This window comes from Pyrus communis, chromosome 4 (genome assembly GCF_963583255.1).
Source record: "Pyrus communis chromosome 4, drPyrComm1.1, whole genome shotgun sequence".
In the NCBI taxonomy this organism is placed as follows: Eukaryota; Viridiplantae; Streptophyta; class Magnoliopsida; order Rosales; family Rosaceae; genus Pyrus; species Pyrus communis.
Genome location: NC_084806.1, coordinates 17,542,266 through 17,557,218, shown reverse-complemented (window position 1 = coordinate 17,557,218; position 14,953 = coordinate 17,542,266). Strand labels below are relative to the sequence as shown.

The window sequence follows — 14,953 nt, the reverse complement described above, 5'->3', positions numbered from 1 at the left end:
AATTGAGCATGAAAGCGCGAATTCAAGGGTTTTGTCAGATATCACAAATCATGATGACCAAACTTCTACTAGAATGCGTACTCATACAGGACAGTTGGCACATTCAAATAGGTCACAAATATCTTATGAGATGCTCTCAATTCCTCCCCACAATGGTGAGCTTAGTATATAATTCTATCTTTATATAGATATATGATTAGTTACAAAGAAAATTCTTATACTGAATGTTGGATATTCATGTAAAAATATCAGAAGAAGAACATGCAAATAGAACAAATTGTCATGTGCGCCAAACCAGAGGAAGAAGAAACCACAATTGTGCTAGAAATTATAATGAGAATCGAGGTATCCTAGGTTGCCAATTATCTGCTCCAAACACATGTCCGTACTGCTATGCACAATTGTTTGCTCGAGAAACTTTGAATATGTGTTTCTTGAAAGGAAGAATTGTTTTACCCCCAATACAGTCCCCACCAGAAATGGTTGCTCTTTTCTCTGACCAAACAAATGAGGGTAGACACTTCAGGCAAAATATTCGAGCTTACAATCATGCATTTGCATTCACTTCAATGGGAGTACACGTGGATGAAAGAATTAATATTGGTGGTCGTGGGATTTACACATTTCGTGTTCAAGGTGCATTATATCATAAGATTGGTGGACTTTTACCAAATGAAGGGAACAGACCGCGATTTTTACAAGCTTATATATATGACACTGAGCATGAAGTTGAAAACCGAATGTGTGAAAGTGAAGTTTTAGATAGACGTGTGGTTGAAAAGATACAACATATGTTGAACAACCATAATCCTTTTGTTCATACATTGCGAAGCCTCGGACAACGCCAAGATTTGCCGAATTGCAAGTTGATCCTAAAAGAGCAACCAATAGATCGGCGTCAATATAGTCTACCATCAGCATCACAAGTTGCGGCAATTATAATAGATGGAGATAATGCCACAATTGCAAATGGAAGGGATATCGTGGTGGAGACAATTAGTGGAAGACTTTCTCACGTCCGAGACTATGTTGGATTTTATGATCCTTTACAATATCCACTATTGCTGCCTTACGGTACATATGGATGGGATGTTAACAGTCGTGATGACGGTGGAAGAGCAATAACATGTTGCGACTATTATGCTTATATGTTACAGGTTTGTACTAATAACATAATTTACTTCCCGGTATATATAGATGAATGATGATTCCTATATTAAAAGCAATATATGAAATTTGCTTTTGTAGATACGCCATACTGGATCATCACTTTTGCTTCGAGGTGGACGTCTCTTGCAACAATATGCTGTAGATAACTACATTAAAATTGAATCACAAAAACTTAGATGATTGCGTTTTAATCAAGCCACAGTTAGAGCGGATCTCTACAAATGACTTGAAGACTCTCTAAATGCAGGTCAACACAATGCAGGTATATATATCGTTTCAGTCATCGTTATTTAGAAATATAACTTTGTGTTTAAAGTGTGTACAATATATACAGCTAATTGAAAATAAAATATTATTAGGTAGCATCGGGCGTAGAATTATTTTACCATCATCATTTGTTGGAAGCCCACGTGACATGTACCAACGATATCAAGACGCAATGACTTTGGTTCAAAGATTCGGAAAGCCAGATTTTTTTATTACCATGACATGTAACCCAAGTTGGGAAGAAATCAAAAGCGAATTACTCGTTGGACAAACTCCACAAGATCGCCCTGACTTACTCACTAGAGTATTTCGTGCAAAACTTGAGCAACTAAAAGAAGACATCATTGAAAAGGGGGTATTGGGCAGTGTTGTTGCTTACACATACGTTATTGAGTTTCAGAAACGTGGTCTTCCACATGTGCATATGCTGGTTGTGTTAGATGAAAATGATAAGATCAATAACCCAGATGAGTATGACCGAATTGTTAGAGCTGAAATACCAAATGAAGATGTAGAGCCTCAACTTTATAATGTGGTGTTAAAGCATATGATTCATGGCCCGTGTGGGATTCATAATCCTCAATCTCCATGTATGAAAAATGGGAGTTGTAAGAGAAAGTTTCCCAAAACATTTGCACCAGTCACTGTTCAAGGGAATGATTCGTATCCAATTTATCAAAGGCGAGGAAATCGATTGCCCGTCTCACTTAATCGACAAGGAAACATAATGGTTGATAATAGTTGGGTCATTCCATATAATCCATGGTTGTTGTTAAGGTATAATTGTCACATCAATGTCGAAATTTGCGCAAGCATAAAAAGTGTCAAGTACTTATATAAGTATGTTTACAAAGGCCCAGACAGAGTGACAGTTGAAGTGCAATCAGACCCTCAACACGATGAAATAAAGCAGTTTCAGGATGCAAGATGGGTTTGCGCACCAGAGGCATTATGGAAGATATTCAAGTTCATTATTAATCGAATTTATCCATCTGTTGAGCGAATGCAAATACATCTTCCTAATATGCACCAAGTTCAGTTTTGTGTCGATGAAAGCATAACAAATATTCTACATGATGAGAGTACAAGAAAGACAATGTTACTGAATTTTTTACACTTAATCATGTGGATGCAGAAGCGCGACATTATTTATACATGGAGATACTATCACATTACAGATGGATTCAAGCTCAAAGAAAGTGGTCTAAAAGAATGAATCGTAACAAGGTTATTGGGCGAATATATGCAGTTTCACCTGCTGAAGGCGAAAAATTTTACCTTCGGATTCTTCTTAATCATGTTAGAGGACCAACATCCTTCACAAACTTGAGAACAGTTAATGGGGTTTTGCATCCAACATTTAAGCAGGCAGCAGAACAACAAGGTTTGTTAGAAAGAGATGACAATATTCGACAATGTTTGTTAGAGGCCTCCATAATTCAGATGTCGTCGGCTTTAAGAAGATTATTCGTCACCATATTGGTATATTGTGCACCAATTGGTGTTCGAGAGTTATGGGATGAGTTCTGTCCATTCATGATGGAAGATTATGTTTCCATGACTAACATAACTCCCACACTTGCTACCAACATACTCTTGCGTGAGTTGAACATACTTTTGGTTCAATTTAATAAGAGTATAAACGAGTTTGATTTGCCCCAAATGACAAGAGGAAATGAATCAAGTTCAGGAATGACCAGATGTATTGAAGATGAAATATCCATATGTATTCCACAACAAGATCTTGATGCAATTGAACGCTTAAATAATGACCAAAAAAGTGCGTTTAACATAATAATGGGTGCAGTTCAACGATCGGATAATGCGACTTTTTTTGTGGATGGTCCCGGTGGAACTGGAAAAACTTACTTGTATCGCGCATTGTTAGCAAGCTTGAGAAGGTTGGGGCACATAGTATTAGCAACAACATCATCTGGAATAGCAGCTACGATATTGCCTGGTAGGAGGACAACACATTCTAAATTCAAGATACCACTTAGTCTCGATGCATCATCGATGTGTTCGATCGGTAAACAATCTGATTTAGCAAAGCTAATACAAAAGGCAAAGGCAATTATTTGGGATGAAGCAACAATGACGCATCGTCATGCATTTGAAGCACTCGATCGAACGTTCAGAGACTTAACAGATATTGACTTACCATTTGGGGGGAAGATAATGATATTTGGGAGAGATTTTCGACAAGTTCTTCCTGTTATCCGGAAAGGAACCAAGTCCAAACTAATCCAAGCAAGTGTTGTTAAGGCATCATTTTGGTCACAAGTAAAGATTTTAAAACTCAAACAAAACATGAGATCCATAAATGATTGTGAATTTTCAAAATTTTTACTTCGTGTTGGTGATGGGAATGAAGATGTTATTATGGATTATATGGTAAAACTACCTGAATGCATGGTGATACCATGAGAGAGTGAGCATTCCATTAATCAATTAATTGCCAAAATCTTCCCTGACTTAGAGGATCATATAAATGATGCAACCTACATGGTGGAAAAGGCAGTGGTAACTCCTACAAATGAAGACGTTGATATGTTGAATGAAAAGATAATCAATATGTTTCCGGGTTTAGAAGAGACAATGTATTCATTTGATTCAGTTGAGGATGACGCAAGGAATTTGTATCAGCCAGAGTTCTTGAATTCAATCTCACTTGGTGGTTTGCCTCCGCACAAGTTAACTCTGAAAAGAGGTGCTCCAATCATGCTTTTAAGAAATATTGATTCGAAATTGGGATTGTGTAATGGTACAAGATTATTGTGTCGTGGTTCTTACCGAAATCTTATTGATGCTGAAATTCTAACTAGACAATTTGCCGGATCCAGAGTTTTCTTACCAAGAATCCCTCTCAAAAGTACTGATACTGCTGGGCTTCCATTTGAACTTACAAGAAAGCAATTTCCAGTGAAACTAAGTTTCTCTATTACTATAAACAAATCTCAAGGTCAGACAATACCACATGTAGGCATTTACCTTCCGCATCATGTCTTCAGTCATGGACAATTATATGTGGCTTTATCGAGGGCGGTCTCAAAGTCAACCACAACCGTGTTAGTAAAATGCATTTTGATGTTGAATTTTAGCGTGGTGATCATGAATTATTTTTCAATTAGGTTGTATTAATGGCATAAAGTATTTAGGGTGTGTTTGTCTAACATTCTAGCTTTTACTGGACTAGACTGGACTAACAGCAGCAAATGTTTAGCTTTAATGACGCTAGCTCGAACTCGCTCAACTTTGGGCCTCGCTACTTGTCGTTAGCTAATCTTAACCAAAAGCATGGTATTAGCTAGGACTAGATGTCGCTGCCTTCTTGTCTCCCCAAATCCGTCTCAAGCCGCCTTCATCAGTGATCGTAGCCCTCTCGACCTAAAATCTTAGAATCTGGTAACCACCTATAATCTGATTACTACTCAGGGAGTTGGACGAGAAAAGAGGAAGAGGGAAGAGAGAGGGATTTAAACGGAAAAACAAAGGGAAGAGAGAGGGAGCTGAACAAGAAAACTCACCATGACCGCCATTTTTTTGGGGAATCGGGAATTTGGGAGGCAAGTCTCCATTTTTTGTGATTTTAATTCAAATTGTGAGTGCAACAGAGAGGAAAAGAGCAAAGCAACTTGGATATCCAAAGGGAGGAAAAGATTAGACGTTAGATGGAGAGGGGAGAGAGACGGCGGAGAAAAAAAATGAGAGGTTAGATGGAGAGAAAGATGATTGACCTGGTGTTCTACAAAATAGGAAAAAGATAAATTACTAATAGGAATTAATAAATATATATATTAATTTAATAATAAAATATTATAGATATAGATTAAATAATATAATATTATAATCTTACTTCTTTGTCTACCTTCAAACACTTCACTAAATCAGTTTATTTTAATCTAGTCTAAACCAGTCTAGTTTAATTTTTGAAATTAGTTTAGTCCAAGATAGTCCGGTGCAAAAAACGTACCCTTAGTGTACAAATAGCGTGAAAGTTTTGAAATCAAAACCTAAATCATATAAAACCGAACCGCAACCAAATAGTTTGGTTCCATTTCTATTAGCAGAGGGGGCTAAGCAGGTAAACAATAATATGATTCAAACTTGCATTTAATGTAAATCAAATCTAAAATCTCTTACCTGAATACTATTAAAGCATAATACACTTTGTTTTTTATTTCGTAAAAAATAGGCGCTGTTATTTGGTTACCACCTGCAACTGAAGGTGAAACCCTAATTGCCTACAATTGGATCTTCCAATAAAACCCTAACTTTGATTTGAACAGTTCTCCTATATTACCGTACACTATATGTCAAGCTAGGGCATTGGCTAACTGGGAAATCTCCGTTTCAGCATTCAGGTTCGCCAATTTCAGAGCAGAATTGGTTGCTCCCTCTCTCTCTCTCTTCCTATTTTCTTGTAATTTCTCACAGTTTTCATAGAATTTGCGTTTAACTTAAATACTTTGAATCTTTTTGGGGAACCTAGTTGACGCTGGTCATAGGTGCAATGGTTGTTCATACCTGAAATCCAAAAGTAGTTCTTTTCAAAAAAATTAAAAAATCAAGCTTTTTGTGTAATTTTGAATATTTGTGACGATTATATTCTGCAAGTATTGGGTTTTATTAATTTTCCTCCAATAAAGAAAAAGAAGATTGCTTTTCTGTTGAACAAACGACATTTTGATTCATGTTTGGTGTTTTTGTTGCAGAAGGAAAGCTCAACATTATTAGTAGGAGAATTTTGTTTGGTTTAGCTTGGAAGCGGAATAGTTTTAGGGATGGAAGAATCTCCAACACCTGTGAAACGAAAAGAACCTGAAGCGTCAGAGATCACAGAAACTCCCACCGATGAATCTTCCCTGAAGCGAAGGCATTTGACTCGAACATGTGTGCATGAGGTTGCAGTTCCCAGTGACTATGCTTCGACCAAGGATGAGTCGGTTTATGGAACCCTTTCGAATCCTGTGTATAATGGCGAGGCGGCCAAGACATACGAATTTACCCTTGACCCATTTCAGCAGATTTCTGTGGCATGCTTAGAACGGAAAGAGTCAGTTTTGGTCTCCGCCCATACTTCAGCAGGTAAGACTGCAGTTGCGGAGTATGCAATTGCCATGGCTTTTAGAGACAAGCAGAGGGTTATATATACTTCGCCATTGAAGGCTTTGAGCAATCAGAAATATAGAGAGCTCAGCCAGGAGTTTGAAGATGTTGGATTGATGACTGGAGATGTTACACTCTCACCTAATGCTAGTTGTTTGGTTATGACAACTGAGATCCTTAGGGGAATGCTTTACAGGGGTTCCGAGGTTTTAAAGGAAGTCGCCTGGGTTATCTTCGATGAAATTCACTACATGAAGGATCGTGAAAGAGGGGTTGTTTGGGAAGAGAGTATTATATTTATGCCTCCTGCTGTTAAAATGGTTTTTCTTTCAGCCACAATGTCCAATGCGACTGAGTTTGCAGAGTGGATTTGTAATTTGCACAAACAGCCTTGTCATGTGGTGTACACAGATTTTCGACCAACTCCTCTGCAGCATTACGTTTTTCCAGTGGGTGGGAATGGGTTGTATCTTGTGGTCGATGAGAATGAACAATTCAGGGAGGAAAATTTTGTGAAGCTACATGATACTTTCTCAAAGCAGAAATTGGGTGATGGTCACAGGAATAACAAGGCAAGTGGGAGACTTGCAAAAGGTGGGACTGCATCTGGGGGTTCTGACATATTCAAAATTGTGAAGGTGTGCTCTTCATTTTAACTTTCGTTCTTTCTTCTTGAAGGTTTGCTCTTCCTTCAAAAGGTGGTTTTTCTTATATTTTAAAAACACCATGAAATAAATATTTCATCTTTTTACCTATTATTAGTACTATGATTGCATGGTGTTTTTTCACTTATGGAAAGTTTAGACCATGTTTGGCAAAGATGATTCATGAAAACACTAGCGGTAGCATTGAGAATCTGGATGGCAGTTTTCATGTCGAATAATTATTCTTGTCCAGAAAGTGATTTGGTCACTGTTTACGGTACTGAGAGCAGGACATCTAAAGGTTATACTTATGTAAACAAAGAGAAAGAAAGTAAAGTGAAAAGTAGAGTATAAAATGATCTCAGATCCTAATGTTTTCTTTAGTTGCCTGTTTGGCAAGTTGCCTAGAGGCTGTTCATCACATGGATTGTTAGAAACAAGGTTGCTTCCCACATTGAAGGCTCTTAGTGCAAATACTTCTATATTTAATATTTATCCACCAACATTGGTGCTTTATTTAATCGACATCACACATGTGCTTATCTTTCTTTGTTCATTCATTTATTTATTTAGTTACGCTTTTCTGCCCTGAGTTTCAGATGATTATGGAACGGAAATTTCAGCCAGTTATAATTTTCAGCTTCAGTAGAAGAGAGTGTGAACAACATGCGATGTCCATGTCTAAGCTTGATTTTAACAGCCAAGACGAAAAAGATGCTGTTGAACAGGTTTTTCGTAATGCAATACTCTGCTTAAACGAGGAAGACAGGGAGTTGCCTGCTATTGAGTTAATGCTGCCACTCCTTCAACGAGGAATTGCTGTTCATCATTCTGGCCTTCTACCTGTTATCAAGGAACTGGTAGAACTTCTTTTCCAAGAAGGCCTTGTAAAAGCCCTTTTTGCTACTGAGACAGTAAGAACATTTCTTAAACACCTTTTCTCTCCTGTTTCGTTTCCTTTTTCATATATTTAGTTTACAGCTGTACCTTATTTATCTAGCTTAGATGATAAGATGGAATAACATTTCAATATCTGTACTTTGTGAACAGTTTGCAATGGGCTTAAACATGCCAGCAAAAACTGTTGTTTTCACAGCTGTTAAGAAGTGGGATGGTGATAGTCATCGATATATCGGATCTGGTGAGTATATTCAGGTAAGTGAAGATTTTGTTGCTTTTCTTTAAGAGAAATAATAAGTGAAAAAGACACATGTTTGTATATTTGTGTGTGGATTATTTCTTTTTCTGATTATTAACTATTATCTTAATTGCTCTAGATGAGTGGAAGGGCTGGGCGTCGTGGCAAAGATGAGCGGGGTATTTGTATCATAATGATTGATGAACAGGTGATGCTACTAGTAGTCATCTCTCTTTAGTGTACAAGTGCCACTCACTAATTTCTGTATAGATTCAAAATCGATAAATTTATCATTATTCATTACACATCAACCATTGGAAGTCCTTCCACATATTGAGGTCTTCCATTTAGTCACCTTGAGTTTTGACTGTTTGTTTGCTTTATTATGTTTTATTGTCTTATATTTTCAGAGCTAAATTCATATTTATAAAGGGTAAAACAGAATGATCCCTTTTATTTTATTTGATTTATATTTGATTATATCGCTTGAATTCTATCACAGCCCAGGGTGATGTTGAACAAGCAAGAAAGCCATTTACCATCTTAAGTCATGAAATTAATTCGAAATTTGTTACTTTTTACAGATGGAAATGAACACACTAAAGGATATGGTTTTGGGTAAACCAGCTCCTCTAGTTAGCACTTTCAGACTCAGTTATTACTCAATTTTGAATTTGTTGAGCCGTGCGGAAGGCCAATTCACAGCTGAACACGTGATAAAGAATTCATTCCACCAATTTCAGTATGAAAAGGTTTCTACTGAATCACATATTTTACTTGTTCCGCACCGGAATCTGGTGCATAATGACTAACCACTCCGGATCTTTCTCTATGATTTAGGCTTTGCCTGGTATAGGGGAAAAGGTTTCAAAGCTTGAGCAGGAAGCGGCTTTGCTTGATGCATCAGGAGAGGTAGTCTTTCCCCATTGATCTTAAATATGTTTTTTCTAGTTATTGTTACATGCTTAGAGTTTAATGTTTTATGTGCAGGCTGAAGTTGCTGAGTATCATAAGATAAAACTTGATATAGCTCAACTTGAGAAGAAAATGATGTCAGAGATAACGAGGCCTGAAAGAGTTCTGTATTTTCTTCTTCCTGGCCGCCTGGTATGTGCTGAGAATGGTCATGCTGTTTGGAATTTTTTGTAAACTTATCCTTGTTGATTTCTAATAACATTTAAATTGGATTATGTAGTCTCTTAGTTGAAATTTGGTTTTAATTTGTATAGGTGGATCTTTAAGAGCATTGGAACTGAAATTGCGGTCTAAAGTTTTTTCTTCTAATTTCTGTTTGATACTTGTTTCTGGTTGTAGTGCTATTCTGCTAGATACAGTGAGAAAAGGGTGGTGCTATCCAAACACCCCTTTTTACCTTCCACACACCCCCTGTTAATTTCTATCCTTTGATCCTCTTCAATTGGTTCAATCCGACGGCCGGAAATTGAGAAAGGTGTTTGGAAGGTAAAATTGGGTGTGTGTATAGCACCACCCTACGAAAATATTTACTGTTTTACTTGTCGCACTGATGTCTTACAACTCTTACCTAATCATTTATTGATATTAATATTTCATTTTATGCCTTGTCCTCAAGCTTCTATGCTAACTTCGATTATATTGTATATAAACTCGCTTAATACCAATGATTGTGTCATCTTGATTGCTTGTTAAACTTAGAAATGCAGATGTTGATTTTCCAATACAAGGGTTGTAAGTCATGTATTTGCCTGTTCTCAGGACGTGTTTTTCTTGTCGCAGGTCAAGATTAGGGAAGGTGGTACAGATTGGGGCTGGGGAGTTGTAGTTAATGTGGTAAAAAAGCCTTCATCCGGGTTAGGCACACTGTCCTCGCGTGGTGGTGGGTATATAGTGGATACTTTGCTCCACTGTTCTCCTGGTTCAAGTGAGAACAGTTCACAGCCAAAGCCTTGCCCTCCTCGCCCTGGAGAAAAGGGTGAAATGCATGTAGTAAGTTCATGCACTTGAAGCAACTGAATTTTAAAGTTCGATGTGGTTCATTAAGTTTTTCAAGTAGTTAAATTGGTCCTCTGGGGTTCTGATATTTCTTTCGATCTGTTTTAAGGTCCCTGTACAATTGCCCCTGATTTCTGCTCTAAGCAAACTCAGAATATCTATTCCCTCTGATTTGCGGCCGTTAGAGGCAAGGCAAAGTATTCTTCTAGCAGTTCAGGAGCTGGGAACTCGTTTTCCACAAGGTCTTCCAAAGCTGAATCCTGTAAAGGTAATAATGATCAACTGTCTTTGGTACATTGGGGCAAAGACTTTTTTCAACCATATTATTGCTACAATTTTCTGTTGTCAAACTGTAATGTTTTGGTTGTAACTCTTTAAAATATCACTGGTGTAAGGATTTAATCTGCAAGTCTGCAACTTAGCAATCTGTTCTATTTAAGGCCCTATTTCCTTGCATTAAAAAAAAAAAAGGATTATATCCGTTTCACTAAACCATGTATTCGTATCGATATCTGCAACAATACCATCTTTCCTATTTTTCCTATGTTTTTCTCAAAGTTCATTTTGGTTTTAGGATATGGGCATTGAAGATCCTGAAATTGTTGAGTTAGTCAATCAAATAGAGGATCTTGAACGGAAATTATACGCACATCCACTGCATAAGGTTTGTCATTTGTTTAAAATACTGTGTTCTATAAAACAAATTATTAAGGAACTCTACCGTCTGGAGAAAAATTTCTTTTCTTGATGGAATTTACCTCACTATTACCCTTTGTGCTTACTATTTGGTTCGCTGCAGTCTCAAGATGTGAACCAGATTAAATGCTTTCAAAGGAAAGCAGAGGTGGATCATGAAATTCAACAACTTAAGTCCAAAATGCGTGAGTCCCAGGTACGCCTCGTCTTGATACTTCTGTCATAAACTGTTTTAACGTTTGCAAGAAGTAGAACCATGATTTGTATGGGATGATGAGTCAGTGTTACGCTGCATGTATTACAACCTTCTGATGTTGCATGTAAAGAAATTTGCAAAAGAATATGCATATTCAACTTTAACTATAATTGATTCTGCAGCTTCAAAAATTTCGTGATGAACTTAAGAACCGTTCACGGGTCTTGAAGAAGCTTGGTCACATTGATGCCGAGGGTGTTGTCCAGTTAAAGGGGCGGGCAGCCTGCTTGATAGACACGGGAGACGAGCTCCTTGTTACTGAACTGATGTTTAATGGTAGTTATCTTGCACTTCTCTTTTCACGTTATTACTTAAGACCCGTTACAAGACAGACTATTGGGATGAATTTGGCCAATGCAAGAACAGTAGAAAGATGGTATCCAATTCGATTGGAGTACAGAATATCATAATATAATAATGGTAGAAATTGAATCACTTTTCGTTTTGATATTCTATACAAAATTCCATAAGTCTAAGTAGAATTATCAATTCTGTTGCAAATTCCAATTTTAGTAAAAAAAATTATCCTTAATCCTCCGTTCATACGTATTATTTCATATATGGAGTTAGGTAATAAGATATTGGCTACAATTGAAAAGGTTTTATCAATAAAATTTCGATTGATAAGATAAGGAACTCCTGAAAGCTAATATAACTGATTTTGGCCTTAGCCAAGCCCACTGAGCCAGTGAAACTGGTCATATTATCTATTTAGAACACCTTTGCTCTTCAGCCATCGCATCAATACTGTTCAGCTTTCTGTAAGTATAAATGCTATATGTGATCAGGCACATTCAATGATTTGGATCATCATCAAATTGCGGCAATCGCAAGTTGTTTTATTCCAGTAGATAAATCAAATGAGCAGATACAATTGAGGACGGAGCTTGCTAGACCATTACAACAACTCCAAGAGAGTGCTAGAAGAATAGCGGAGGTCTTATAATGTTTAGCTTCACACTGTTCATACGTACAAATTTTTATTTTTTCTATTCTGTAACTGTTGCTACATGACTGCAGATACAACATGAATGCAAATTAGATGTAAACATTGAAGAGTACGTGGAATCAACAGTGCGACCATTCTTGATGGATGTGATTTATTGTTGGTCAAAGGTTAGTTTGTTATATTTTTGTGTAATTTGTTGCATGTGGGTGATAGAAACTATAATTTGCCAAAGGTGGAAATGTTTTACAAGATAGAACATGACAGATTTTTTCCTCATCTTTGCTCATGCAATGGTTTTAAAATTTCCTGCTATTATCTCATTTCTACCAATTTGTTTTCGCATCTACAAGTTTTTTATTTGTCTGTTGCTCATACTGCTCTCATTTGACAAAATCTTTGTTTTGTTTTTGTTTTGCAAAACACTGTAGTTTACTGGACGTTGTAATGTCTGGAGGGTTCAACTTTGTTAATGTTTTTTTGTTAGAGGTTTCATCTTGTAGCCCTTGGATTTTTCCAAGCCAATAAAAATGTAAAAAACCTTTTGGATTGTTTTAGCAAGGACTTTTTGGACTAATCTTTCCCTTTTTCTTTTTTCTAATAAATATTCCATCAGGGTGCAAGTTTCGCGGAGGTTACACAAATGACAGATATATTTGAGGGTAGTATCATCAGAGCTGCTAGAAGACTTGATGAATTTTTGAACCAGGTATTGTTTGGGAAGTTGAACATTATATCTCGTAAGTTGGTTTTGCAATCATTCAAGGGCCTCTTTTACTATGTTCAGAACCATCAGAAGGTTATTCGCCCAATATAACGCTTGTGATAGTCAAGGAAAATTAACATTTAGGATTGGTAGTAGTATAATAGATTCAGTCATAGTCATTTGATAAGCATAGAGGTAAGAATAAAGTACGCAAATCCATGTTTACTGTCCGTGTCCTTGCTATAATGACCTTAATGCTAGGCTAGCGTTTTGGGCTTAACCTGGCCTGGTCAATTTATGTCCCAACATGTTATTAGCTTTTATTTTTAGTTATTGTGATTTGAGTTATGATGAAATATAACTTCTCATGGCACAACTGGTATTCAATTTTGAAAAGTGCTTTCCGAACGGTGAAAAAGGGAATGTAGCCTATCCATGTTTGTATAACATGCTGAAAATCTCCTACGGTAGGTGTAGTCTTTTGTTCTGAACACAGATTAGATATGCACGGAAATTTCTGAACCACTAATTTTTAGTTCTGAGAAATGTGCCCTAAACATTAATTGCTTGAGCACTTGAGGCAGCACTTAAATTATCAAGTGATTCTAACTGACTGGCCTTTATTTTCAGTTGCGTACTGCTGCTCAGGCTGTGGGAGAAGTTGCTTTGGAAGAGAAATTCACTGGAGCAAGCGAAAGCCTCCGGCGAGGTATCATGTTTGCAAATTCCCTGTATCTGTAGATTTCTTCCTGCAGGCCATCTCAGGCATGGTGGAGACAAAGGTTTCCGTCACAGTAGTGATGACTGGTTGCCTAGGCTGATATGGTAAGTTATGTTTCTATTTGTTCCCTATAATTTTTGTTACTGTATCAAGTTTCTTCCGTTGGCCCATAATTTAGACATGTATTCTAAGATTGCTTTTCTTCAAGCTCTCAAAGTCACTCGCGTCCTTCATTGTAGAACAAGACCTTAACCACTAAAAGCACAAAATGTGGAAAAAAGATTATTTTTCATCCTCGTTCTGTAGATCTTTAATTTGCTTGATTCTCTGATAAGAGAAATTTTGGAAGTGGAGAAATTTTGGTGTGAAGGTATCATTGGAAAATATGTGGGGTGTATTAAGATAAATTTTTATTTTTAAATGCATAAGCACTTAATTTGTTTTTTCTTTTTACCAAACATTGTCAAAAGCGCTGTTGGTGATTTTAAAGTGTTTTTAGTTATTTTGAAAGCACTTGCAAGTAATTTCAAACGCTTGTTTCGAAACTTCTTGTTTTAATCATGAAATAAAATTTTGCCATCAAATCATTCCCTTCTTGTTTAATCTACCACTTGTGAACCACCTACTTTTTTCACTCATGTCAATCTTCTCCACCCCTAGAGGAGCCTTCATGTCAAAATTTGACACAAACTTTGCAATCTCAAGGCATTGACAACCGATCGTCTTATTACGTTTGGTATCTAAGGATGAAATTGATTGGATAAATCCTTGGATTCCAACTCCCAAGACACTTTGAATATATTTTGAGCGAAGAAGCGGATACGAATTCTCAAAATTGTATCCTATTAAAAGTAGAAGATGAATTAGTCGTGAAGAAAACTCATACCATGATTAGTTTTGAAGTTTTCTTCGCAACTAATTCATCCCCTACCCTCAATTTGGACACAGTTTGGAAGTTGGTATCACTAAGTCATTCAAGATACGTTGAATCTAAAGAGTTTGTCCTATCCATTCCAATGCTAGACAACAAACAAGGCCTTTGAGAACCTTAGGGCCCGTTTATTACGACAAAATGTTTTATCTTCGGTGGAGGATTATGATTTATGAGATGAGATGGATTAGGGTAGTAAGTATGCCTTCTTGCATCCATCCAAGTTGTAAATTATAGTCATTTAGAAGAATGTCTTGCCACAAAGAAAAAAAGAATTAATTGATGATTTAGAGACCCTGTTATCCTTTACACGTGGCTTACCAATCCACGTGTTAGAGATACTTAGACTTTCATGGCATCGGAACACCGCCACTGTGGCCGAAAACTTAGCATCATAG

At 36.9% G+C, this 14,953-nt stretch overlaps 3 protein-coding genes across 4 annotated transcripts; all 3 read left to right on the top strand.

Moving 5' to 3' along the window:
• The first annotated feature begins 1,609 nt into the window (after positions 1-1,609).
• LOC137732797 (uncharacterized) lies at positions 1,610-2,653 on the top strand. Its single transcript, XM_068472065.1, has one exon. The coding sequence runs from the start codon at positions 1,610-1,612 to the stop codon at positions 2,651-2,653; it is 1,044 nt and encodes a 347-aa protein (XP_068328166.1).
• LOC137732795 (ATP-dependent DNA helicase PIF1-like) lies at positions 2,650-3,864 on the top strand. Its single transcript, XM_068472064.1, has one exon. It carries the CDS (start codon positions 2,650-2,652, stop codon positions 3,862-3,864), a length of 1,215 nt encoding a protein of 404 aa, XP_068328165.1.
• Positions 3,865-5,646: 1,782 nt separating this feature from the next.
• Positions 5,647-13,916, top strand: LOC137731987 (DExH-box ATP-dependent RNA helicase DExH10). Of its 2 annotated transcripts, none has more exons than XM_068471261.1 (17): positions 5,647-5,801; positions 6,153-7,184; positions 7,790-8,104; positions 8,241-8,345; positions 8,468-8,536; positions 8,913-9,080; positions 9,169-9,240; positions 9,319-9,435; positions 10,084-10,293; positions 10,409-10,567; positions 10,874-10,963; positions 11,099-11,191; positions 11,374-11,527; positions 12,040-12,188; positions 12,272-12,367; positions 12,814-12,906; positions 13,534-13,916. In XM_068471261.1, exons 2-17 carry the CDS (start codon positions 6,222-6,224, stop codon positions 13,642-13,644), a joined length of 2,964 nt encoding a protein of 987 aa, XP_068327362.1. In that variant the 5' UTR covers positions 5,647-5,801; positions 6,153-6,221; the 3' UTR covers positions 13,645-13,916. The 2 variants fall into 2 exon arrangements, with proteins under 2 accessions (XP_068327362.1, XP_068327363.1); XM_068471262.1 differs by having other exon boundaries at positions 5,647-5,826.
• Positions 13,917-14,953: the final 1,037 nt, after the last annotated feature.

What these genes read in the sequence shown, in the direction of transcription:
- LOC137732795 (XM_068472064.1), top strand. Translation starts at nt 2,650, where the DNA reads ATGAATCGTAACAAGGTTATTGGGCGAATATATGCAGTTTCACCTGCT.
- LOC137731987 (XM_068471261.1), top strand. Translation starts at nt 6,222, where the DNA reads ATGGAAGAATCTCCAACACCTGTGAAACGAAAAGAACCTGAAGCGTCA. An exon ending in TCATAATGATTGATGAACAG is followed by an intron (nt 8,537 to 8,912) that starts GTGATGCTACTA and finishes TACTTTTTACAG; the next exon opens with ATGGAAATGAACACACTAAA. An exon ending in GTGCTAGAAGAATAGCGGAG is followed by an intron (nt 12,189 to 12,271) that starts GTCTTATAATGT and finishes ACATGACTGCAG; the next exon opens with ATACAACATGAATGCAAATT.
- LOC137732797 (XM_068472065.1), top strand. Translation starts at nt 1,610, where the DNA reads ATGACTTTGGTTCAAAGATTCGGAAAGCCAGATTTTTTTATTACCATG.